Source organism: Epinephelus lanceolatus, chromosome 4 (genome assembly GCF_041903045.1).
Source record: "Epinephelus lanceolatus isolate andai-2023 chromosome 4, ASM4190304v1, whole genome shotgun sequence".
NCBI lineage: Eukaryota > Metazoa > Chordata > Actinopteri > Perciformes > Serranidae > Epinephelus > Epinephelus lanceolatus.
In genome coordinates this window covers 36,419,239-36,444,806 of record NC_135737.1, presented here as the reverse complement: position 1 = coordinate 36,444,806, position 25,568 = coordinate 36,419,239, and the positions used below count along the sequence as shown (strand labels likewise).

Here is a 25,568-nt window from a genome sequence, read left to right as displayed (position 1 = left end):
AGTCACTCAGAGAAGCTCAAGGAAAAATATTTGTAGCTACAGGAAGGGTAAAAAATATGAAGGCACACCCCAGCCACACCCCTCTTCTGATAAGTAAAGAACAGTTCCTTATTCATTGACTTATACATCTTCCTGCTATCGTGTATGATTGCACTTTGTGATTTTCTATCTTTTTATAATACTTTATTTGGCTCATAGATTACTACTTGTTTTTACGTCACAAAAATAACCGTTTAGGTGTACTTTAATTTGAAAGTTCAGCTAACCGGAAGTCGTACTTCCCACTGTTGCTAGCTTGACACAGTTGGGGGAGTGTATGGAGGCGAAACATCCCGGAGAAGTCCACCGACCTCAGTCAAACATTTTGTTGTAGAGTTAGTTACACAGTGTTACCGTCTGAATGTTCGTCTTCTTGTTGACGGAGGAGAGGCGGCGTGTTTCCGTGATGGCGGCTGCCGCGGTCCAGGCGTTTCCATGATGGCTTAACTGAAAAACTTGAGGAGCAAACTTTGAGCAAGGAGCTGGAGTTGGAGTCTCTTCCCAGAGTTTCCCTGTTAGCACGTCAAAAAGTAACACCACAATGGTATCCACCATGTCTGTTTCAGTATGGGCTTTTGCCTTTAGTTTATGCTTTGGCGTGTCCAAGTGTTACTTTGCTATACCACTGAGAATATACACAGGGAGTTACAACGTCTCCTCGGCTGTGGATGTGTCGCGGCGGGTCGTGTTAACGTCTGATGGAAACGGCCTCTCTTTGGCATCTGATCCAACTGGCACCGTCAACTTTCTGGACATGGTGAATAACTTACAGGGGGACTCTGGGAGAGGCTACTACATAGAAATGTCACTTGGTACTCCTGGTCAAAAGGTAATGTATTACAAACACTTACTGTGTGTGTATTTGTTGGATATGTGTATAATATGTGCAGGTGTTTTTCAGTTTTTACTGTTTCCTTCCTTTTTCCTACTTTCATGTTCAGTCATTGAATCCAACAGGGTCATGTGTTGCATTCACTTGTGTCTGGTGTGTCTGCTGTGTGTGAACAGGGGCCAGTTCGTCCACCATGTGATCCACCAAAGAAGGATGAGTGTGTTTGTTACACCCCAGGGCTATCACTACATATTATGCAATATTAAGATTCATTTAATGACTGATATGACTCCATCAGCAGAGCAACAGCTTGGGTCATGGGAAGATAAAAATGGCATATTTTGATATCACTGTCCTCATAAAACACGAGTCAGCTGTTTATTTACAGGCCTGCCTGGGAGCATCATGACAGGATAGCAGCATGGCTGTGGGGTGCAGCAGCTGGCTCAAGTCTGCACAGCCCTGGGGTCTGTAGGTAGACTAAAGCCCCGCTCACATGCACTCACATGATGCTGCCTGTGAGGACCACTGTTTCTTACCAGGCAGCTGACGGGGATTATGAGGCTCCCAGGGAGCAAAGAGCAGCTCCACAGTTGCACAAAACAGCTCCAGCCCTGGCTCTGGCCCTGGCATGTTTCCTGCTTGTTTTAGTTTGGTTGCATGGAAATATGCCTCTGTCATTTTACACTGCTCGTTATATAATTGCCTAACAAGATCATATTAATGATTAAGGGAGAATAAATGGTCCCGGAAGAATTTGCAGAGAGATTCTCCCGTCACTATTAAAAATACATGACGCTTTGGGGTGTTGTAGGTTTAAGGCTACGCTTTGCCATTGTGTACTAAGAAGATGATTAAACCAAAGGTGAATTATCTCATTAGTGACTTGACCTGTTGTTCACGGGCCTCTCAAGTTAAACAGATCAGAGCTTTTAAGACTCTTCGGTGGCACAGCTCAGTTTCTCAGGCTCACAGAGGCTTATCAGTGCTGCCTGCCATGGCACTGCCCTGTGTCAACCTCTGAGATGGTAATTCGGCACAAGTACAATTCCCACGCAACTTTACAGCCAGTTCATAGACGTACTTTGGAAGCTACAGTTGATATAAACTGCTCTAATCAAACATGACGGTTTAAAGTGTTGCCAGAAGGAGGAAATCCCCCTAACCTAATGTTTGATCAGACAGAGCAAAGTTTTATTCCTGTGGATCATCCTCAGACTACATAGAGTGGAAGTGGTGCACTAATCTAAACATATAGCCATATAACCAGGCACAGACGTCAACAGGTGGATGAATAACAACAGATTTACAACATTATCATCTGACTCTTTTGTGATTAATCCCCAGTAGATGCAATGATTCATAAATGATTAATCATCAAACGATCTTATGGACAGAATATTGGCATTTTATATATGTAAGGCATCTTTGATTACCTTTTTAACTCACAGTGTTAAGGGTGTCTCACCTGTTGGTTTAATAGACCTTTGTCAGAGCAGACATTTTTACCTTTCATAGCAGAAAAAGCACAGGTACAACTAACAACACTAACGATGGTTCAGCTCCATTATGTGTCCCAGTAAGCCACTCTTGTGAGCCAGCATGCACAGTACCAAAGCCCTGAAATAAGTTAAACTATATGAACGGCACTCGTTAATGTCATTAGATACACCTGTGTGTGTGTTTGCTGCAAAGACGTGTCAAAATGAAAGCCGTGCCGACAGTTTATTTGGGACCTGTGTCAGGTGACTTAGTCCGCTCTCTACACAGCCTGAGGGAGGTCAAGAGGAAGTAAACACTGATGTGATTACATTATTTTTGAACAAATATTACCTTTGACTGTGTCAAATCTTCTGTGAAATATTAAAAGGTAAATTACACATTTCTGGTTTGTTAATACTATAGATTTGAGCTGTGCAGAGATGCACCACAGCATCAGAAATGTACAGTATAGATGGAGGAAACAGTTCCACCTCTTGTTATTTCTCCGCTGATATTCCACATTATACTCATGTGCCATGTGTATAGTTATAGTGAAACCTTTATGTCAGTTATTTATGCCAGCCGAGATCAATCCACTTTGGTTGAGATTGGTTATGCAGTGCCAAAATGTCCTGTAACTCAATACTATTGAGTTATACTCTCAATATTATTCCAACTAAATGATGATGTGATTACAGGGCTGCGGTGTTAAATGAGGCTCTATTCAAATGAGCCTCTAATTGCTGCATCTGTTAGCATGTGGCACAGCCAGGCTGAGGTGTCGGCTGGAGAGCCTCACATCTGCTAATTGGTACAAACAGGTAGCAGATGCACGTTGCCGCCATGGAGCCACTGCCAATTAGACAGTGAACGCTCAACTGCAGGCTGCCGCAGCAGCAGGGGTAGAGGTTTGCCCGAGGCTCAGCAGCCGAGCTAAGGAAGGATAGTGTGACTAGAAAAGATAGGCAGTGTGGGGATAAGAAAATGCCCCCCCCACCCACCCACCACGAGATTTCACTATTTTCCAATCTGGCCTGTTTGGCCGGTTCAGGCCTTGTGTGGAGTGGACTGGTGCCATTTGCAAGGCAGCAGTGGGGTTTTGGATGGCACAGTCACAGTGATGGGACCAGGGCCTGTCCAATGAGGAGGAACTGATAAGCCCGACTCCCACAGACGGGCCAACTGGGGCTTCCCGTGCCCGACTGAACAGGTCGATAACACATTGTTGATAATTACAGTTTTTTTCCCAATTGTTTCATAATGACTTCATGCACACCTGAGCATGACAGTGGCAATTGGCTAAAAGGAGTTAGTTGAAATACTTTTTTTTTGTTTCTGAGTAAATAGTGCAGTGTAATGACAAACTTGTTAGACGTGGTTAACACTAGGTAGTGTTGAGGAACCAAGCTTGAGGAAGTGGATTTCTTCCTGTAATTGTTGAAATTCCCAGCTTGTCAAACACTAATATTCTTTAACTACTTCCTGGTGTTCTGGTCTGTTTAAAACAATGGGAGCCACAGAGGAGCCATGGTAGATTGATTTTTACAGTCACTGTTTGTCCCTCTGCAGCAGAGCATGCTGAATGGACCCTTTTATATTGTATTATGTATTTCCATAGAGTGTGTCATGTGACATCACAGAGGCGCCGCTGTATAGGCCTCTTTGTTGTTGAGTCATCAGGTGGCTATGGGGCATTAGCTTTATGACCCCGTCATGGTGAGGAATGTTTGCTTGTGAGTGTTAATGTGGCCACTGTTCAGGAGTGGAGGTGACAGAAGTCTGCGAGCTAATTAGTTCCTGCTCGTTGACTTGATGCCTGGAAGACAACATTATCTTAACTGCTGTTAGCCGGTCCCCACTGCACACATGACACATACCGGGATGGCTAGATAGGTCATGCAGTCATGTCAGTAGCTAGAGGCTGTCATGTTTGACTCATAGATCACACATTAGGGAGCAATTATATGAGAGGTACATACTTGTGCAGTTTGTTTGACACTGGAAACTCTTGAAATTAGGGATACTTCCATCAGGGTAACTAAATCAAGCTACTGTGAAATCCCTGCTATACCCTGTCCTGAAATCATGTTTTATCATATCTGCAGTCTGTAAATATGGAAAAAAGCAAAGAGAATTTCTAAGAATAAACGGATGATACAAGCAGAGTGTTTTTCATGGCGTTTGCAGCAGGCAGCCAGGGCAGCCAAAATGTTTACCGCTGTGTGAGAGAGTGCAGGCCAGAGCGAGCTTGATGCCGTCGAATGCAAAGCAAGAAGTATGTTGTGCAACTGAATGCAGACTCCTACGCAGAGCTGCCTCTGCTGCCTCTTCGACACAGTCTGCACAACAGCTCTGCCCCAAGTGACTTAAAACTGTACCAAATCTGGACATCTGCAACCAAATTAGATTAAAAGAAAAAGCAACAACATCCTTGAATTGCATATACATAGCAGCACAAATAACCAAATAATGATGTTGTTATCAGAAAAGTGAACAGACTGTTTTTCCTGGGTAAGGAAACCACACCTTTATGGCTGCGTTCACTGTCGTTACCATGGACACAGGGAATAAACAAGGCTGCACAGAAGCTGTGAAAATTATATTATTGAACTTTTTTCAACTCATTCGGGCTATTTGTACTCAGATGTCAAATATGGTCTGAAAAATCTGCTGAGATGTCTGGCAATTTGAGTGTGGAAAAGTATGGAATTTCAAAATGGAAAATGTGGAGGAACCCTGCTGTTTCTCCTGCATCAAAACAAAACACAGTGTCTATCGCTGCTATTTTCCAGTGTCCATTTATGACACGTGACAGCAGGCATACCGGTTTATTAAAGTATGTCTTTATAAACTCTACTGTGGATCAGTTTGTTTTTGTGCCTTATTATTGTGTCTCTTGTTATCTTGTCTCTTAACTATCTCCAGTTTCATTTCCTTATCATGTTTTTGTTTTATTTACTGTTAGGAATGTTGTTGTTCTCCCTCAGTGTGCTGCTCTTCTTCTGCTCTTTCCTCCTGTAATTATTGTCATTGTTACAAACAGATATTTGAATGCTTTGGTTGCATTTCAAAGGTCTCCACATCAATTTGTCACTGTTTTATTTTTACCCTGAGATTCAGGAGCTCTGTGAGTTCGGGTGGGATTGGCCTGTAGCAGATATCTGTAATGGTTGCCAAAGCAAACTCTGCCTTGTGTTTCTGGTTTCAGGTGAATATCCTGGTGGATACAGGCAGCAGTAACTTTGCTGTGGCAGCAGCTCCACACCCATTCATTACTCACTACTTCAACACTGCACTGTGAGTGGCTGGGACTCTTTGTTTGATACACACGATACACAAACTCTTCAAAACATCATACCAATATGCCACTTGACTTTTCCTATGTTATGTCTGTCTGTCTTACATGTATATTTTGAGGTAGTCGAGCACCTTTATTAGAGTTCCAGCCCCAAATTACCACAAATTGTACTTTTTATCTACCTGCCACAGGCCTTTGTAAGTATTCACACATCTTGGCTTCTCCCCTTGTGTTTAGCTCCAGCACCTACCGGACAGCTGGCCGGACTGTGGCTGTGAGATACACCCAGGGCAACTGGGAGGGTGAACTGGGCATCGACTCTGTCTCCATCCCCAAAGGCCCAAATGGGACCATTGCCATCAACATAGCTGCCATCCTGTTATCCGAAGGCTTCTTCCTTCCTGGGGTCAACTGGCAGGGCATCCTGGGACTGGCCTATCCCATGCTGGCACGGGTGAGAGAGATGCTCTTTAAGTTTAAATCTTGCCTTAAATCTTTGATTGCACAAAGCTTTACTTCCTCTCCCACTGATTTTCACTGGTAAACCACAGGTTAAAAAGTATAGTCATCTTTCTCTAGCCCTGGTGTTTAAGGGCTCATATACTAAGTTTGTGGACCTGATGTATCTGGTTAAAAACCACAGTATTTTAATACCCAAAATAAATTAAATTCAGTAGTTCTAGACTAAATCTATCTATCAAGGGAAATCAGTCCAACCTTTTCTCATGAAATGTGGAAATACTGGATCACTACATTCCATCCTTCATCATTTTAAACTTGTCTTTTGAGGTCTGAGTTTTTCCTCTTAACTTACTATAAAGTGAAAATGAAGGGCAGTGAGTTACTTGATAACATCAGGTTTTATCAAGATAACCAAGCAGTGTTGCATAACTTCCTGCTGTGCTGCCTGTCTTTTACTGCACTTAAATTCTTTTCAATCTGAGGTTTTATCTGGGTGTATTCATGGACTTTCACATGACAACAACAAAGTTCCGTGTTCATGATTACCTAACTTATTGTACTAGTTTAGTGGATTGGTTTTGTCATGAGGATTTATGTCATTGGATAAGAAAAGCTCCATGTGATTATCAGGCTTCCTCATTAGGAAAATCTAACTTCCTTTATTGTGAAAGAAGCATTTTAGTGCTTTTTAGTCACTTTAATTCATGTACAGGAGCATCCTATATACAGTATGTGTGAAGTGTGACAAAGGCACAGAACCAACCAGTGTCGCTTTTCTTTAACGTGATCATTTAGTGTTGATGGGACGAGAAATACGTCAGCGTAAACCGGCACAATATAGTCCTTCATTCTGTGCTGACTGCAGCAACCTTTGGGATCAAATGGCAGTGATGGAGGGGCAGATAGTCTCACACTGACCACTTTGTGCTGCTGGCGTCCCCTGAGAGTTCAGGTTCAACTTGCCCGAGGGCTGTTTGTCGTGCGTGAAACGGTAACGCAGCACTGACATGTAAACCTATCTGAGGAAAACAGGGGAGAGAACCACTGTCTCATACCTGTTTACACCAGGAAGTATTTGCATGCATACACTTGTACACAGTGGTCAGAATATTGTTTCAAATTAATTTTTCAGTTTCTTTTAAAAACATTTTGGCAAAGAGAAAACAAATGTACTCAAGGTCAGGCTGGAATTATCTCACAAACATAAAGCTTTAAGTGCTAATGTAAAAGCCCAAAACCACAACGCTCAAACTGAGGAACACCGGTTAATGACTACCCATCTCCCGCCTCCCAATTAGCCTGACTCGTCTGTGGAGCCCTTCTTCAACTCTATGGTGCAACAGCTGGGAATTCCTGACATCTTTTCCCTCCAGATGTGTGGTGCTGGACTGTCAGCCAGCAGTGCAGCCGACCCGGCAGGAGGCAGTCTTGTGAGTAAATAAACTTATCACATGAAGTTTTATTATCAGCCTCAACTAACCTCTGGACCCTTTTCTTAGATTTTGTGTCACCCCTGCCTCTAATGCTGTATTTTTGTGATCCAGTTAGAGTTATTTAACATGTGCAGGATCAATTATGTGCTTCACACATAGAGAACTGGGATGTGGTTGAGCACTCCTCGTCTCAGACAAAATAAAATCCTTCACTAATGGATCAGACATAGCAGTTGAGTGCATTTTAGAAACATAATAGCCGATATCCTCCTTGTCAATGTGGTGTCTCCATTGGAGGCCCAGTCTAGTTAGAGTGGAGCTAATTAAGCTAAGATAGCATCCTGCCGAGAGCAGGTCTGTCACTGTTATACAAACGGCCTCGGGGCCTCGCTCACTGCATCTCCATCATGTGACCCACTGACACAGACAGATGGATAAGATGGCAGGGCGCTTGTGTGTGTATGTGTGTGTTTGGGTTTATATTTCTGCCAAATTGTGAGAGGATGATATAAACCTAAAACTAAAGCTTGAGTGTTTACTGTGTTGTTGTAGTCACAGTTAACCCTTAGGTGAGTGAAGAAGTATTGTTATTCCTTCCTCAGGTACTGGGAGGGGCTGAACCAACCCTGTATCAGGGGTCAGTGTGGTACACCCCTATAGTGGAGGAGTGGTACTACCAAGTGGAGGTTTTGAAGCTGGAGGTTGGCGACCAGAATCTGGACCTGGACTGCAGAGAGGTAGCCTACAAACTGCGGCTCTAAGTCTGAAGCAGAAAAGCAATACTGGTTGGAAACAGTTAACATTCATTCTTGAGAAGCTGATTATATCAAGGTTACGACACGGAAATAATAGTTGAATTTGAGTAGCAGTACTGCCACTGAATGTAGTCAACAACTTACTCGTTTTACATTCCTCAGTTTCTTCAAGGTCCTCCATAGGAGCCTGATGAACTGAGAGAAACACTATACTGCACTTAACTCTTTCTCCCCTTCTTTCAGTATAACATGGATAAAGCTATAGTTGACAGTGGGACGACACTGCTGCGTCTTCCTGTCAACGTCTTCAATGCAGTGGTAGAAGCCATCACACGCAGTTCTCTGGTAAGCTGCCGTCTCTCCACAGACAGTGATGAAACATGTTGTCAGAGCAAAGCGATGCAGGGGAGGATAGCACACACTCACTGCTCAAGGACGTAGTAGCTTTGAGAGGAAGGATCAGGAGTTTTTCTCCGATAAAAAAAATGTGTATGCGCGCCCATCCTTTTGATTCTCTTCCCATATTCTGCTTTACACATTTTTCACCTTTTGTAACTGCACACAAACAGCACTCAAGGTTAATTTGAACCTGGAAGCAACGTTTTCAATTAATGTACCTACATCCTTGCAGATTAATCCCAAGTGGGAAAAATAAAGAGAACAGCAAAATGTGTTTTGGTACAGCACTGACCTTCTGTTTCTGTCTCTTTGTCCCTCCTTTGTTTGTTTCTTGTCTGTTTTTCTTTTAATTCAGATCCAGGACTTTTCTTCAGGGTTCTGGGATGGCAGCAAGCTTGCATGCTGGATGAAGGGAGAAACACCCTGGAGGTTTTTCCCCAAGCTTTCCATCTACCTAAGGGCCACGAACACCAGCCAGTCCTTCCGCATCACCATCCTGCCTCAGGTACCTGCATAAACATAAACACAAAAACAAGTCATCCCTTTTTCTCCATTAACCTGTGAGCCAGGAAAACTCATCTGAACACTCACTCTTTTCTGTTCTTTTGACCGTCATCTCACAGCTATACATCCAGCCAATCACAGACATAGACGGCACGATGGACTGCTTCCGTTTCGGATTGTCTGCGTCATCTAATGGCCTGGTGATCGGCGCTACTGTTATGGAAGGCTTCTACGTGGTGTTTGACCGCGCTCAACGAAGACTGGGCTTTGCACTCAGCAACTGTGCAGGTCAGGGTACACACAAGACATACTAAGACAGAAATGTATGTCAAACTTACCATGTCCAGTCATTGCAAGGTAATAAATTGGTTCATTGTGTATTTCAAAGGAATATTTAACCCAAAAATGATTGTTTGCAAAAGTTAATATCATTGTGTCATGATGGATTTGTGAAGACAACTTTGTTTTTCTAGCAAGCCCCACAATGAACGAAGAATCCAAAAACTGAGAAAATTCTTGATGAACTGGTGGAAAAGGGGGCAAAAAACAACTCATGCAGTATAATCCAAGTCTCATGTACTCAGTTGTCGCTTAGTACTTTCAAAACATGCATTTTCAATAAAACCCTACTATTTAAAACACTTGTGCAAAGGAGTAGCGCACCTGGGTGTGCATTTAATCTTTAAATTCCATTGAGTAGCGTGCAAACACACACACTTTCCAAGGCGTGCCGCTTGTTTGTGCATGAGACTGTTTACATGGAACTGTTTTAAATAGTAAGGATTTCGCAAAAATGCATGAGTGTGCAAATACTGAGCACACACGTGTAAATGGAACATGGTCCCCCTTTGGTCCAAAAATTTTCTCAGTTTTTGGATTTTTCGTTCACAGCGGAGGTATGGAAATTCAATGTAACATGGGAGGAGTAATTGACATTCAAATGGTCATTTTGCAGGTGAAATATTCCTGTAAGTCACTGGTTTGTTAATCTGCAAACAAGAATAACCTGTTCACCATGACCTGAACAGCAAGGTTAAACCTGAAACAGTGGAGCTTTCCCGTAATTCTGTGTAAATATGAGCTGGGGCAAGGCCTCCCACTCTCATCTTAAAGTACAAAGATCACTTTTGTTCCGTATTAAGCAAACAGACTTGGCTCAGATGTAGGCTGAAGGTTAAGGATGCAGGCTTGTGACATTAGGGCTGCCAGCTCCAATTTCTGAGCTCACTGGTAAACTGTAGACAGAGAACGATTCTCATCATCAGCAGTTGGTGAGTTGCCCTTGAGTGACGACCTCAAATTACTTATAATTATGCTGCTCAGGCTGAGATAACTGTTGTTTAAGGAAGCCGCCATGAGTGAAATCTATAACCTCAAACATTTAGTTTTTATTGAGCAGCGGTTTTATACTTAATGTTTGAGATACATTTATTTCAACTTTAATTTAGGGCTGAATAAATAATACTAATTTAGTTTTTCTTTTTTTTGTAAGGGTCAGGGGTGGGCCTACACTGAATCTGTGCCCGCAGAATTCCTACACATTTTTAATGAATATTGTCTATCACGTTACAGGCTGAAAAAACCTTCCTCAGATTTCTGCAGACTTTCCTTTTGGATCACTGCTGAGAAAAAAAATCTGCAGACACTCTTTGGGTCTGGTCATGAGGTTCATTTTGTTTTTTTGGCCGGTGCATTGATATTTTCCAGCACTGCTTTTTACTTGAGATGTGACTCAGCTAGTGAGGAGTAAGTGACTATCTGTCTTGTATCTCTCCACAGTGAGCAGTGGAGTTGCTCTTTCCGAGATCGCAGGGCCCTTCTCAGCAGCAGACGTGGCGGCCAACTGCTCCGGCGGGGCAATGAAGGAGCCTCTGTTGTGGGTGATCTCCTACGCTCTGATAGCAGTCTGCGCAGTCGTCCTCATCATCCTGTTGCTCCTGCTGGTCCTGCCCTGCCGACGCAGAAACTTCTCCGGGGAGATAACCGATGAGTCCTCTCTGGTACGCCACCGCATCAAGTGACTGAGAGGAAACAGATGGGTGGACGGGGTGAACAGGCAGGGGATCAGCGAACAGAGTCCATCTATGGTGGTGGAGAAAGGGGTGAGGTTTGACCTGCACCGAGCAGCGACCCTCACCTCTGAATGTCTGACTGAATCTGGACTGCACTCATCAGCTTGGCCCATTGAAGTAGACACTGACATGTCAACGGCCTCATGACGGAAAATCCACCCCGAAACCTTAAAAACAGTTATAGGTGATGTATTTATGCTTCCAATTTCTTGTCTGGTGGTGGCCCTTTCTTATTCTCACTGATAATTGCTCACACCATGTCATGGGTGACACAGAGGAAGACATCCGGCACAGAAGAAGAACACTCACTGACTGAAACTTTAAAAGTTCGCAATGTCACTCAGCTTTAGGGCAGTTTGACGACTTTTTCTGAACTGGAACGACTCGTATGCTGTCAGTACTGCTCTTCCCGCCTACACCGACTCAGCTCGAGTGCAGTTTGAGAGAGCACTCCAAACAGGCTTATTCTCTTTAGGACTGTCAAAGGGTATTCTGGGAAATGTAGGACATCACTAACACAAACAAAAGGGTGAACTGAAATATGAAACACTTAATCGCAAAATAAACTCCTGTTGCACACTTAACATTTACCAGCAATGACGCAGAACAATATAATAGTAGCTAAGGGTGGAATTTCTTCCATACAGACAATCCCATGGCAGCAACGACCATTGGTGCACTCTTGAACAATTTAAAAGTGACTGATTTTACTTTCAGGCACACTGTGTGTTATTCATCTCTACAATTTCATACAACCTAAAATGTGCCTTCACATTTTGTTTATACAGTCTGGGATAGGTGAAGCAGTGTGTCTCATGCCTTTCTATGGTTTGAAGTTAACCTCCGGTCTTTTATTGAATGAAACGAATGCCTGTGCATGTTGAAAAGCTGCTCTGTTAATAGGAAGAATATTACTAGAGGTGACACACATGTTTACAGTGCCCGTAGTGCCTTTAAGTCTCAGCTCACTGCTAATACAGACTGATGTACAGTATCGGAAGTTTGAGACTTAGTCTGCTGAATTGCACTTTGTTTCTGAAGTCAATCAAAAGTGTAATATAAAACTAAAGATCAATGTTTCTCGCTCTGGTATGCAATTTGTTGTATTAATGTAATTTTACTAGTTCTGCATACATCTATGTGTATATTTAAATTTAATTGAATGTGATTGTATTATTATTATTATTCCAAATTGTTGCTTTTTTTAGACACTAGATGTTCAGGGGTACATATATTTATACTGCACATTTTATACAGACGCTAAATTAGAAACCAAAGCAATTTTGAAACTGACACACTGGAAACACACGTTCTTTCTGTGTACCTGTGGACTACAGTTAACTTTGTGGCAAAACTGACCGACCTGTTTGCAATAAAAAGTAAGTGCCATTATATAGTCTCTTTACACTAGTGACAGCTATATCCATCAAAACAGAAGACTGTGCCACACAATAAATCTGAAAAATGTGCTAGTGTGTTCTGTTGGTTCTGAGCAGAGTATCAGTGACATCAAAAGTGTCGCTATCTGACAAAATTTAAAGTTGTCAAATCGAAGGTACACTTGAAGTTGAATGTTCACTTATTATTAAGTGTATTTTGTGCCAAAATTGTACTTGTGCTGTAAATAAAAGAAGTTGTGACCAAATCAAATGTGTAAATCATTTTAAATTAACAAATGTTTATTTTTGTGAAAGGTTACTCAGGAACAGTCAGTGGGAACAAGCTCGATGTGGTTTGTGAGTGACATCTTGTGTTGACACATGGTATCTGCATCTACCAGCTCAAATATCGCTATTAATGTGTTTCAATCATATTTACACAGACTAAAAAAATACTTTATATATTTCACACAAATATACAAAAGGAAACAAACAAACTTTATATAATAATAATAATAATCTTGTTAAATCAGAAAAATCCGGGGTTTTTTCTTCCTCAAGTGAATGCATTATCCCTCCATATTAAAGGGAAATTTCGGTTTATTTCAACCTGTCTCCTATCGTCCTAAATTTGTTTCAAGTGACTAGTGACATAGAAATAATAGTTAGCATGTTAGCCGTTAGCCTAGATACAGCCGGGGCGCATAGAAGCGTCAGACCTGTTAAAACGTAAGTGAACGGGCAACCTTCAAGTGCAAAGGTAGTCCACTAAACAAGCTTTTTTTCCACAAAGACTGCCTCATATCGTTAGGATAAATGTCAGAGAACATATAGAAAACGACATGTAAACGTGTTGTCTTACCTTCCCAGTGTGCTGCCATGTTTGTTTATCCCTCTAGCTCTGCTTTCCAGGAGACGGGTTGAAATAAACCGAAATTTCCCTTTAAGAGATACTAACATTGTTCATTGGTTTTGCTCAAATTCTTGTAAGAAGCTCCAATGACTGCATCAACAGTGATTTATGAAAACACAAAACCGTAATATGTAGGAAATAAGTTATGTTACTGATACAGATATTGTAAAAGGTAAATGGACTGCACGAGTCACATTCACCCATTCACACACACATTCATACACCGGTGGCCGAGGCTACCATACAAGGTGCCACCTGCTACTCCGTTTTTAAACACACTCACACACCAATGGTATCCTGCTCAAGGATACTTCAACATGTAGAGTGGATGAGATGGGGATCAATCTGCTGATCTTCCAATTGGTAGACGACCCACTCTACCTCTGAGCCACAGCCACCCCTTTAATGAGGCATTTATATGAAAATGTATCTCTGCACACTTAAAATTGTGAACACAGACATCTTAACTGGTTCATCCTCAGTCCTGCCGTCAGTCATCTTGATGCTTCTGTAAATGGGAAAAAAAGTTTTTGTTTAAAGTGATAATTATGTGTTTTTACAGATATATATCCTTATCCTAACAAAATAGGAAAAACCCCAAGGAAGTGTAAAACTTTTGCAAGGCATTGTAAAATTAAGACTCCACTGTGTAGGTATTACCACCCGCACATCCAGCGTGAGTCAAACAGTACTACTTAGAGCACCAGATAGATAAATCGTCTTACTGCATCTGCTCCTCCAAGCAGATTAAATCAAAAGCTACAAATGATCTGTACATACAGCACATGGAAATCCTCGGCATAAATTGGGATCTGATTTAGTTTAACTTCCTTTAAAAATGCAATATGTCTTTGGTGTTTACCCTCATCTGACGGTAGATCCAGTCCAGGAAATAGGTGATGTTGCCATAAACACCTGGTTTGTTCTGCTCAGTGCAGTGTCCCCCCCAGATACTGTCCCCTACGAGCCACCATACTCCATCCTTAAGGGACACCAAAGGGCCGCCGCTGTCAGCCTGAGAACGAGAAGCACAAAACTTAGTGGTATTTTATGAACTACACTCTTCAACACACATATAACAAGATCCGCACATTCAAGATCAAGGCACTGAAATCAGTGTTTCTTTTTGATAAAATTAAAATACTAAATGTTATTCACTCGGTTTAAGAAGCATTTGAGATCTTTCAAAGCTTTCTAAGGTCCATAAAAACATGATATCATGGTCAGCTGCCACCTCAGTGCTCCGACTTTACATTCGCTGTTGATTGGACTGTATGAGTGGTTTGTTTTAAGTCACAGAGTGTAACTGTTTATCTAAAGCTGTTACCATGTATAGAACATAATGCAGGTCTTGTCTGATGACGCCTCAAAGTAAGTTACATAAGGGCATGAAAATGCTTTGAGTTCTTTCAAGAACAGGAACTGCTCAATTTGTGCAAGAAAAATGTAATTGTACCAGAAAATATCTCATCAGAAAGAGTGTTTGGTGCCGCCTGTGTTCGCAGCTAATGCTTGGACATATTAAGCCTCAGGGCAGCGGACCAGTGTGGTGGCAGCAGTCACACTGCAGCCATCTGGTACTCACAGTAAAATAAAACAAACTGCACTTTGTGGCATGTTTTAATAACTGTATCATCTCAACATTGATAAAAGTCTTATTGTGTTTTAGCATTCAAATTTCATGTTCGGCCCTCTATGAGAAAGGTCTGCGTGGTTTGTCTTACGTGGCACATGTCGGCCACTGCCTCCGTCCCTCTGGCACATAACATGTCCTGTGATATCCTGCCGTTGTAGGCGATGGAGCTGTTGCAGTCTGCAGTGTCTATGAGAGAGACCTGAGCCTCCATCAGGTGTGGAGAGCCAGAGTCTGTCAGAAATAACAAGACATTAAAAGACAGTCATTTCAGTATTTAGTCATATACATTGGACTAGATAATAGGTAGTAGTGGAAAGTAACAGTACATTTACTGAAGTACTGTTGTTAAATACAGTTTGGAGGTACTTGTCCTTTATTTGCAGATTCAGATTAATAATAAAATATATAGTTCAAGAAATAACTTTTTTATTGAGCCAGTGAGGGAGGGGGGTTTACAAGTCACCTTGCAGTAAATTAAGTAATTAAAATGGACCATTCTGCATCATGGATAAATTTACTTTTTGTAATTTATCACATGCCTCCTCAGTGAACAAAGAATCCAGAAATAGAGAAAAGTCTTAATGAATTCAATGAAACAACAGCCACATTTAACAGCAAAACCATTTAAAAACTTGTGCAGTATAATCCATGTCTCATTAGTCCTGGCTACGCTCAGTAGCCAGGACTAATGAACACATGCATTTTTGCTAACATCTTACCATGTAGAACTGAATTTAAAGGGAAACATATCTATGCTCTCTTCAAAGCCACACTCCATTGACAAAAACAGTAATTTTACCTGGCTGAACACTGGAGCTGCTGGTTTACCACTGCCTCGATCAGCAAGTTTGTTTGAGTTATTGTGCAACTTTGGTGCTTTAGAGGGTCAGTTCAGATTCATAGAAGTCACACAATGATACAAATAAAAGTATTGATCGAGACAATGATAGTCCAGCAGCTCTTGTGATCAGCGAGGTAAAATTACTGTTTTTGTCAATGGAGTCTGGCTTGGAAAAGAACATTGAAGTTTCACTTTCAGTTCTGTGTTAAATAGTAGAGTTTTAGTGAAAATGGATGTATTTAGGAAGTATTTAGGCTACAACTGGATAAATGAGACTTGGATTATACTGCATGAGTTGTGTGAGAGTTTGTATACAGAAGTTTTGCTCTATTAACTTCAATCCATCAAGAACTTTCTCAGTTTTTGGATTCTTTGTTTGCTGGAGGCAGTTTTCTTTTGGAATTTAATGTAACACAGGGTGAGAGTTTGATGTACAAAGGGTCTTTTAGGGAGGGTGAAGTATCCCTTTCAGTATATTTGGATGCTTATACTTGTGTATTTTTACTCAAGTCAAATTTTGAATAGATTCTTTTACTAAGTACAATGTATACACTGTAGTAAGTGACAGATCTGAGTACACCTATTTCTTCTATCACTGTTAGCTGCTACCAGGAAAGACAGAGGTAAAATCAGTGAGAACAGTGTGAGAAGTTCACATACTTTGGTGTGAAGTTTTCATTTTCCAATACTTCAAAAGTAAATATCTAATCTTGGCTAACCAGTTTGAATTTCTTGAATCTTTCAAACCTTTGTCATTAAATCAAAACACATAACCACAAGCAACCATAACTTCCTCACCTCCGTTTATTGTTCGATTGAATCCTGTAATCCAGCCCTTCTGAGGCACGGAGATGTTTACATCAACATTTGGGAGGCACACAGGTCCGATGTTACTGGAGGCTACCAATGAGAAGAATGTACATGTTGTTATAAGTCATTATAAGTCATTTGGTCACCCTCTACAACAATATACTGTCCCTCTGCCTCGACAAACTGGCTCCCTTAAAAACCAAAACTGTCTCATTTACTCACTCATCTCCCTGGTACACTCCTGAACTCCGTCACATGAAAACCCGTAAGCGCCAGCTTGAAAGACTTTACAAGAAAACCAGTCTCACAGTCCATCACCATGCCTATACAGACCACCTTTCAAACTACAAAGACGCCCTCACTGCCGCCCGGTCCAACTACTACTCACAACTCATTCACTCTGGCTCCAATAACCCCAAGACTCTCTTTTCCACCGTCAATAAACTCCTCAAACCCTGCCCCCCCCCCCCCCCCCCCCATCCTCCATCATCAAAGTCTGCCTCCCAACTATCTCCCCACTCATCACTACCATCATTAACTCCTCCCTCACCTCTGGCTCTATCCCTAAATCCCTGAAACTGGCCGCTGTCACCCCCATCCTCAAAAAACCCGGCCTGGACCCTGACGTCATCTCAAATTTCCGTCCCATCTCGAACCTTCCCTTTCTGTCAAACATTCTGGAACGTGTTGTCGCCTCCCAAATCAAAACCCACCTCCGCTCTCATGAACTATATGAACCATTTCAATCCGGATTCCGCCCTCAACACAGTACCGAAACCGCCCTCCTCAAAATCACTAACGACCTCCTCCTCTCTGCCGACTCTGGCCACCTCAACATACTCATCCTCCTTGACCTCACTGCTGCCTTTGACACCATCAACCACACCACTCTGCTATCCCGCCTACAAACTTCCCTCAACATCACTGGCTCTGCTCTCTCCTGGCTGAAATCATTCCTCACCGACAGACATCAGTTCATCCACGTCAACAACTGCACCTCTGCCACCGTCTCCCTGCTTCAAGGTGTCCCTCAGGGCTCGGTGCTTGGTCCTCTCCTCTTCATCAGCTACCTACTCCCCCTTGGTTCCATCATCCGTCGTCATGGTCTCCATTTCCACTGCTACGCTGACGACATCCAAATTTACATCTCCACAAAATCCATCACCCCGGCCACCCGCTCTACCCTCACCAACTGTCTGACTGAACTCCAATCATGGCTGCAAGCCAACTTCCTCAAACTCAACTGTGACAAATCTGAAGTAATACTCATCGGCCCAAAATCCATCTCTACAGCAACACAAAACTTCACCCTCAGCATTGACAGCAACACCCTCTCTCCCTCCCCATTAATCCGCAACCTTGGTATCATCTTCGACAATAACCTCTCATTTGAACATCGCATCAGCCGCCTCGCCCAAACTGCCTTCTTTCACCTTAGAAATATTGCCCGTCTCTGTCCATTGCTCTCCTTCTCTGCCGCTAAAACACTCATCCATGCTTTCATCACCTCAAGACTGGACTACTGCAACAGCATCCTCTACGGCTCATCATCCAAAGTCCTCAACAAACTTCAGTACATCCAAAACTCTGCCGCCCGCCTCCTCACCCACACCAGCTCCCATGAACATATAACCCCCGTCCTGCAAAACCTACACTGGCTCCCTGTCCCGTACAGAATCAATTTCAAGATCCTCCTCCTCACCCACAAAGCCCTCCACAGCCAGGCCCCCTCCTACCTCACGGACATGCTCCACCACCACACTCCCTCCAGCAACCTTCGATCATCCGACAAAAACCTCCTCTTACCTCCACACAGGACCAAGCACAGAACCTGGGGCAACAGAGCCTTCTCCATAGCCGCCCCCTCCCTGTGGAACACCCTCCCTATACACATCCGTGACTGTCCAAATCCATCCACCTTCAAATCACTCCTCAAAACCCACCTTTTCAAATCCGCTTTTAACCTTTAACATTAGCTTTTCGTTCATGGTTCCTCATGTGCCCTCCTTTTCTTTGTTTTGCACTATGCTTTTGCACCTTGTTGTTTTATATTGTCCTTGTCTTCTGTTTATCTCTTTGCACTTACATGTTTGTACTTCTTTTCTTTGGTTTTAAATGTAAAGCGTCTTTGAGAGTTGTAAAAGCACTGTGTAAATAAAATGTATTAGTATTATTATTATTATTGTGTTGAGTCTGAGAACCTCAGTGCTCTGGAATTTATGAGCTGGTTTACACAGAAGAAGGGATATGTACACTCACTTGCCAGTTTATACAGTTTTAGGTACACCTTGCTAAAATTAATGCAGTCCAACATACAAGGACATAAGTTTTGTTTCAACACTGGGGAGGACACATACGTAAGAGGGGGTTTGGGGGTTTGTTTGAATATCAAACACTTAATTCCCGACATTATGGTGGATTTTTTGACACATTTATGTGCTGCGCCCCCCTGCCCCCGAAATCTACACCTATGCTAATATGACACTCCTGCCATAAATGTCCTACCTGTAATGTTCAGTTCTTGTTGGTACATTCATTTATTTATTCATTATCCATAACCAGGTAGGGTTATGGGGAGGCTGGAGCCTATGCCAGCTGTCATTGGGTGAGAGGCATGATTGTGGGAGGAAGCCAGACAACCCGGAGAAAAGCCACGCTGACACGGGGAGAGCATGCAAACTCCGCACAGAAGGGCCCCGGCCAACTGATGGATTCAAACCCATAACCTCCTGCTGTGAGACGACAGTGCTAACTACTGCACTGCTATGCTGCCCTCTTGTTGAAACAGGTTTTGAATAAACTATATGATCAATCTGGAGGCTACAGTTTGTGTATTACATTAGAAAGTGACATGTTTCTGTTATTTAGCCTTCATACACTGGTATAAATCAGGTGGCCATAATAATAGAAACTCTTGTCTGTTTAGCTACATCCTCCAGAATGATCATACAGTTGAATTAACACCTCTCTAAAACAGTTTCAAACTGAACATTATAACCTTTATAAAGGTTGCATTTACTGACTATTCATTCTGTGCTATGTACTAGCAACTTTGGGTAAATAAGGGATATACTAAAAGTGTTTTGTTCTTTTCACACAATCTACAATAAGTGACTACCCAAGAACCCTGTTTTTTTTATTTTTGGTCACAGAGAGATTTAGTCCTGTCTTCAGTAAACCGGAAAACAGGCTCCTCGAGAAAAATGTGTTAAGATGGGATTAACTGTGCTGAGTGTGGCTGTATTCATTTTGTTAAATCTTGCTTTGTTTTTTCACCCCTGTGTGTGTAAATCTGTCCATAAGCACCTGTGATGTCCAGAGGTTTAGAGAGCCTCATCAGAGCGATGTCATTCCTGCGCGTGACGCTGTTGAAGCCTTCGTGGGCTATGATGTGGCTCACAGAGTACGCAGGGTTAAACAGAGTGCCCAGTGGATCCACTATCCCAGCATACACAGCCCAGTCTGCCGGGCTGGAGGTACTGCAGGGGAGAGACACAGCAGAGAGGAGGTTCAGACCACAAACAGTGATTAGGGAAGCAGTGAAGACATCACCTAAACTTACCTACATCGCCTATCCAAGGTGTACCCAAAGTACAATGAAAGCTGTTCTTGTTCCATTCTTAGTACATGTGCATGTATGTTCTCATTTAAAAGGTAAGACTGTGAAGATTTATCCCCAACATGCTTCTGTAATTGAGTTATTTAGGTTTCAATACACTGAAATGAGAGGTTTTTTTAATCTTTGCCTGAATATTTTCTTGAAAAAAGATACTGCAGATAACTAGACCTGGGACTTATTAGGTGGAAAACACAATGGGACCATAGCATAAAGCCTTACCTTGTCTAAATTTAAAGTAAATAACAATATCACAAAGAAATAAACATTTTACGCATGATTTTCTAAGGTTTCGTGCAGGCACTGTTGGACTATATAGGAGAGTGGTGAAAGGTCCTCACCGGGCCACACAGTGTGCTGCAGTGACTATCCAGTAGGGGGAGATGATGGCTCCTCCACAGCGGTGGAAGCCTGCAACCTGCAGGCTGACCTGCCACGGCCAGGCCCCTGGAGAGGCCAACTGACCCCCTGAGGCCCTGCTGGAGTTCATCCCACTCCCACAATCTGAGGACAAAACTGCTGTTAGAAAGGATGCACTTCACTGCTCCAGGGCTTTTAAACACAGGTACAAAAGAGGTCACAGGTGTGTATCACCAAAGACAAAGTGTAAATACATGCTACAAAGAAGAGAGTGAATATAACAGTGATCATAAAATCTGACTGTGGTTCTCTCTAGGACTCATCGCACAACTTTTTATGCATTGATAAATGTGGCTGAAACAGAAAACAGTATCCAGAATGAAAACTTATTTTAAACTCAGCAACAAAGCAACAAGCTCTTCAAAATCCTTCGTGCTTTTTTTAATTCAGTTTTTGCTTTTAATTTGGTGTGGGCACAAGAACACGAGATAAAGGAGATCATTTCAGTACATTTCAGCATCTCTGTTTTGGATATTTACAATGTGGAAATCAATCAATCAATTGTAACAAATAATCAACACGTACACAGACCCTATAGCAACACCCACCCACCCGTATGTCATATACTGTCAGGGAGAACGACGTTGGACATCACAGTCATTAGATTCAGCTCTCTAAAGGCCGCTGTTAAAAACTGTTGGCACATATATTCAGCAGTCACCTACAGAGTCATTTCAGGAGAAGATATTTGTCACTGAGGTGAGAGGACTTTAAGTGTTTTTCATATCAAAATGTAAATTTCCAGCTCTTCTGTGTTTGTCTTTTCAGCTTCTATGCAATGGGATTATAATAAAACAATTATTACCATTAAAAAGTATGAACAGAGAGCTACAGTTTAGATTTTTCTTTTTTTTTAGCTTAGAGAAAAAAATCATAGTTGTTCATGCTTGTCACGTACCCTATGAGGTTGGTTGTCATGTATCACTCTTTGTACTGGTCTTTCTATTGATATAGGGATTAAAATACACATAAGAATGATTTTCCTGGGTTGTTTGCATTACAATGAAAATGCAAATGAAATTTAACTTTTTAATCTTATTTGCCTCCATTTCTTATTTTCCTCTCATTCAAATATATAGAGACAACCAACACCGTGGTAAAGGATGGTTATCACAAGTGCACAAGATGTATTTGACACTTCGTATCCTTTAAACGGAATAAGCTTAAAGAGAGTAAGGTTACTTTATTCCTACCTGACACTTAAGACTTCCATTACACATTGCAAGGGAATCTATTAACAATAAAGTTTCTGTAAGATTCCAATGAAAGTAAAAACTGTGACGACCAGCCCCGTCCTCCCATCCCTATAAACATATGGATTACAAATAGTAATAACATACCAGTACATTGCAGTGTCACCACGCTGTTGTTGGGACAGGTGTTGCTGCAGTGGGAAAAAGAGACATTTGAGGTGTATTAGTAACACAATGATTCAGTATTAACAACTTTAAACTGGTTCACCACCACTTATTCACTAACCTGAGCACGAGCTGTTGCAGTATGGATGCCTCAGGGTTGAAGTTAGACTTCACTTGTAAGAATCCCTCATCAGAGTCAGTCTTCTGTTGGCCTGATTTCAAATATGTGCCCCTGTCGAAGCACATCACAGAAAATGCAACCTCTTAAACACATGAATCCTTCATAACAGGACAGAGAAAACTATGGAAGCCTATTTTTGTCAGTGGATGAGAAACATTCTCAACATTCTCAACATAATGAGTCTTAAAATAATAATCCATTAAAATTATCTTTTTTTTCATCACAAAGGCAGAAATGAGGTTCCATAGCAACACACACTGGGGGAGCATCTTACCTGCTGTATCCAACTTGCTGGCAGCTCGCTCTCCCCTGCTGGTCGCTCCAGCCGTGAGAACAAACAGTCCTCCAGTTTTTACTCTGAGTGGAGTAAACCTGGAGCAGGAAACTGGAGCCATGCAGCCTTACTGAGCACAAACACAATCAATGGAAAGTAGGTAACCGGACTCAGGTAACACACACAGACAACTGACAATTAACAGTAATGTTCAGTTTTGAGCCTTAAATGCAAAAAAAAAAAAAAAAATCGCAACTGCAGGATGTTCAGGTGTGTTTTCTGCACTTTGGCCCCTGGATGAGCTCATTTACCACAGTTAGCTTCATCCTGGCCTGCGGGACAGTCCGTCACTCCGTCACACCACTGGGACTCCCACACACAGCCAACGTCACCACACTGCACACCGTGCATACAGGACGAGGAGTCTGGGGGGACAGGAGACAAGATTCAGTTCACAGAAAGCTTGTGATGGAGTTATTACAGCGGACAGTGAGGGGATAAATAAAACCCTGCACTCACAGTAATAAGCGAGGAGGATTCCAGCCACCAGCAGGAGGAGCAGCAGGGAGATCACAGCGGCCACAGTGAACTTCACACACCTCTGTTTTACACCTGACAGGACGACACACACCAATTTACACCAAGCTTTACTGTATGAAGAAATCTGTTTATGAAACCATCAGGTGAATGCATCTTTATGACTGGTGATGTATTTACATTAAAACAAGTAGAATCTATTACAGGTAGGCTACTACATTTGTATATTTAATAATATATAGCAACATGTCTGTCCACATTTTGGAAATAAAAATTAAGATGCAAGTTGATCCCATTTAGTCTGTCAATCTAATTCATTATTTCAATTTTCATATAGCATTAAAGGTTATCGGTTATGCCTACAAGTATTTAATTAACAAAGTGTATTATCACTTATGATCCATGTTCAAATTAACTGTCATATTACATTAACAATTACAGGAAACAATGAAATATAAATGCATGAAGCTAGGGACCCAGCTAGCACTGGATGTCAATATGACATCAGAAAGACGTTGGAGTCAGACTGGTGTTACATTTTAGTTGGATTGAAAATTTGGGCTGACAATATTTTAAATGTCTACCCATGTTAGAATTTCACGTTGTGTGGACGTTAATTTTATGGTGTTTTGCAGACATTGGGTTTTGTTCTTTATACTTTATTACTACATCTTGTTATTCTACGTCAAGATGAAGGTGGCATGAGATGTTTAGAAGATGCTGGATTTTGGTTTCTTTATTTATTTATTTCTATTTAACCTTTATTTAACCAGGAAGTCCCACTGAGATTGAAAATCTCGTTTACAAGAGAGACCTGGCCGAGGTAGCAGCCAATCAAAACACATTTAAAATACAACAAATAATACAATATATAATACAAAAATCCAAAATAAAACAACAACTAATCAAACATAGTGGCCTCTCAAGAAAAACAAGCACATGTCTCTATCACCACATTTTTTATGATGCCCTTAAATTCAACATCTTTTTAAAGATTCTAAACAAAACAATATAAAAACAATAAAATATCAACATAATCCGTTAACAGCATCCCATGCCAAATTAAAGTTGGCATTAGATGTTGTCCTGACATTGAATTTTGGTCACCTGATGTCACACGAGCTGCTGTCATAAGAGTTATACGCTTATTTTGAAGATTATTGGCTAATATCATGAATTGCACTTATTTTGTCCAGGATAATCATGACATGGAATTTCATCATATGTAGCTATATTTTGCTTGCAATTAACCTTCCTTTGAGAAAAATCCCAATCAAAGCCTGCTTACAGTTCCTGTTATAGCGGTTATATTAACAGTATACACTGCTTATTAAAAGAAAAGGAGACTGTCCTACCTTTGTTACTGGGAATGGAGGGACTGATCTCAGGTGGGGGTTGTGGGGTCAGATGATGAACATACTGAGGCTTAACATCTTTTCGGCTGGGTGGACGAGGTTTCCTCACATCGCCTTCATGGATGAAACCAGGACCTGAATTCGCATACTGTCAGTGAAGCATAAGTGATGAGAGAGAAGCTTTCATACACTGGCTGCTTGAAGCATTTGAGTTTAAGTAAAAAAAAATGCATTACATGTAGAACAGATTGTCCAGCATTTTAAAATACCGAATCACACACATTTTTATTACATTTCCAATAACATTTTTAATACTGGCATCATTATAGTATGAATAAGCGTTACTCTTCTTTTATATTCCTATTTAAAGAAGTTCTTTAAACTGATATGAATAAAATTAAAACTTACCGGATTAGTGGTCATTTTCTGTTTGACCAACAACGTCTGACAATTTACTGATGGGTGCAGTGAAGGAAAATGTCTTCCTGGGTTAATTCAATCATCAAACTTGCATGTAAATAATCTGGTCAATGTCAACATCCACTCCAAGAAGCTATACAAGAAGTTGTTCACAGCTCTGCTCTCTGGAAAGATTAAAAACTCAGGTCTCCAGCATCTGCTCTCACATTCACCCCGTCCTGCTCTCTGCTCTCACACCACAGTGATGAAAGAGTTTGTCTGATCATCTGAGTGGCCACTCCTCACACTTCACTGGCATCGGTTTAAAATGTCCCTCCTGAGCACACAACAAGCACAATAAGGGCTGTTTTCTAGTCTAAACATCTCACAAGTGTTATCTGCTGAAGTGTCAGAGTGGTGAGTGAACACTGCTACACTGAGTAAGCAATGGAAAGGTACTACACTACATGAACTGTATACAGGCAAACATTAAGCTTCAATACACGAGTCAATGATTGACAGAGAGCAGTTTTATCTGTAAATAAACTTGTAATAAATTAGTAGTCAGCTAAA

At 41.6% G+C, this 25,568-nt stretch overlaps 2 protein-coding genes across 2 annotated transcripts; one reads left to right on the top strand and one right to left on the bottom strand.

Moving 5' to 3' along the window:
* Nucleotides 1-286: 286 nt before the first annotated feature.
* bace2 (beta-secretase 2) lies at nucleotides 287-12,926 on the top strand. Its single transcript, XM_033631902.2, has 9 exons — nucleotides 287-868; nucleotides 5,562-5,650; nucleotides 5,889-6,105; nucleotides 7,412-7,543; nucleotides 8,149-8,283; nucleotides 8,545-8,646; nucleotides 9,056-9,205; nucleotides 9,324-9,492; nucleotides 10,984-12,926. Exons 1-9 carry the CDS (start codon nucleotides 581-583, stop codon nucleotides 11,223-11,225), a joined length of 1,524 nt encoding a protein of 507 aa, XP_033487793.1. The 5' UTR covers nucleotides 287-580; the 3' UTR covers nucleotides 11,226-12,926.
* Nucleotides 12,927-12,930: 4 nt separating this feature from the next.
* tmprss2 (transmembrane serine protease 2) lies at nucleotides 12,931-25,515 on the bottom strand. Its single transcript, XM_033632005.2, has 13 exons — nucleotides 25,005-25,515; nucleotides 24,597-24,744; nucleotides 23,224-23,316; nucleotides 23,016-23,129; nucleotides 22,705-22,834; nucleotides 22,371-22,481; nucleotides 22,232-22,275; nucleotides 20,813-20,975; nucleotides 20,162-20,334; nucleotides 16,844-16,945; nucleotides 15,293-15,435; nucleotides 14,431-14,583; nucleotides 12,931-14,076 (listed from the first exon to the last, which is right to left on the bottom strand). The coding sequence occupies exons 1-13, from the start codon at nucleotides 25,017-25,019 to the stop codon at nucleotides 14,059-14,061; spliced, it is 1,407 nt and encodes a 468-aa protein (XP_033487896.1). The 5' UTR covers nucleotides 25,020-25,515; the 3' UTR covers nucleotides 12,931-14,058.
* Between the last annotated feature and the right edge of the window lie 53 nt (nucleotides 25,516-25,568).

Coding starts and splice junctions, on each gene's coding strand:
- bace2 (XM_033631902.2), top strand. CDS start 581: ATGGTATCCACCATGTCTGTTTCAGTATGGGCTTTTGCCTTTAGTTTA. Junction 869..5,561: donor TTGGTACTCCTGGTCAAAAG/GTAATGTATTAC, acceptor TTCTGGTTTCAG/GTGAATATCCTGGTGGATAC. Junction 9,206..9,323: donor GCATCACCATCCTGCCTCAG/GTACCTGCATAA, acceptor GTCATCTCACAG/CTATACATCCAGCCAATCAC.
- tmprss2 (XM_033632005.2), bottom strand. Junction 20,335..20,812: donor GCAGCACACTGTGTGGCCCG/GTGAGGACCTTT, acceptor TCTCCCCTGCAG/TACCTCCAGCCCGGCAGACT. Junction 14,584..15,292: donor CAGTGGCCGACATGTGCCAC/GTAAGACAAACC, acceptor TCTCGTTCTCAG/GCTGACAGCGGCGGCCCTTT.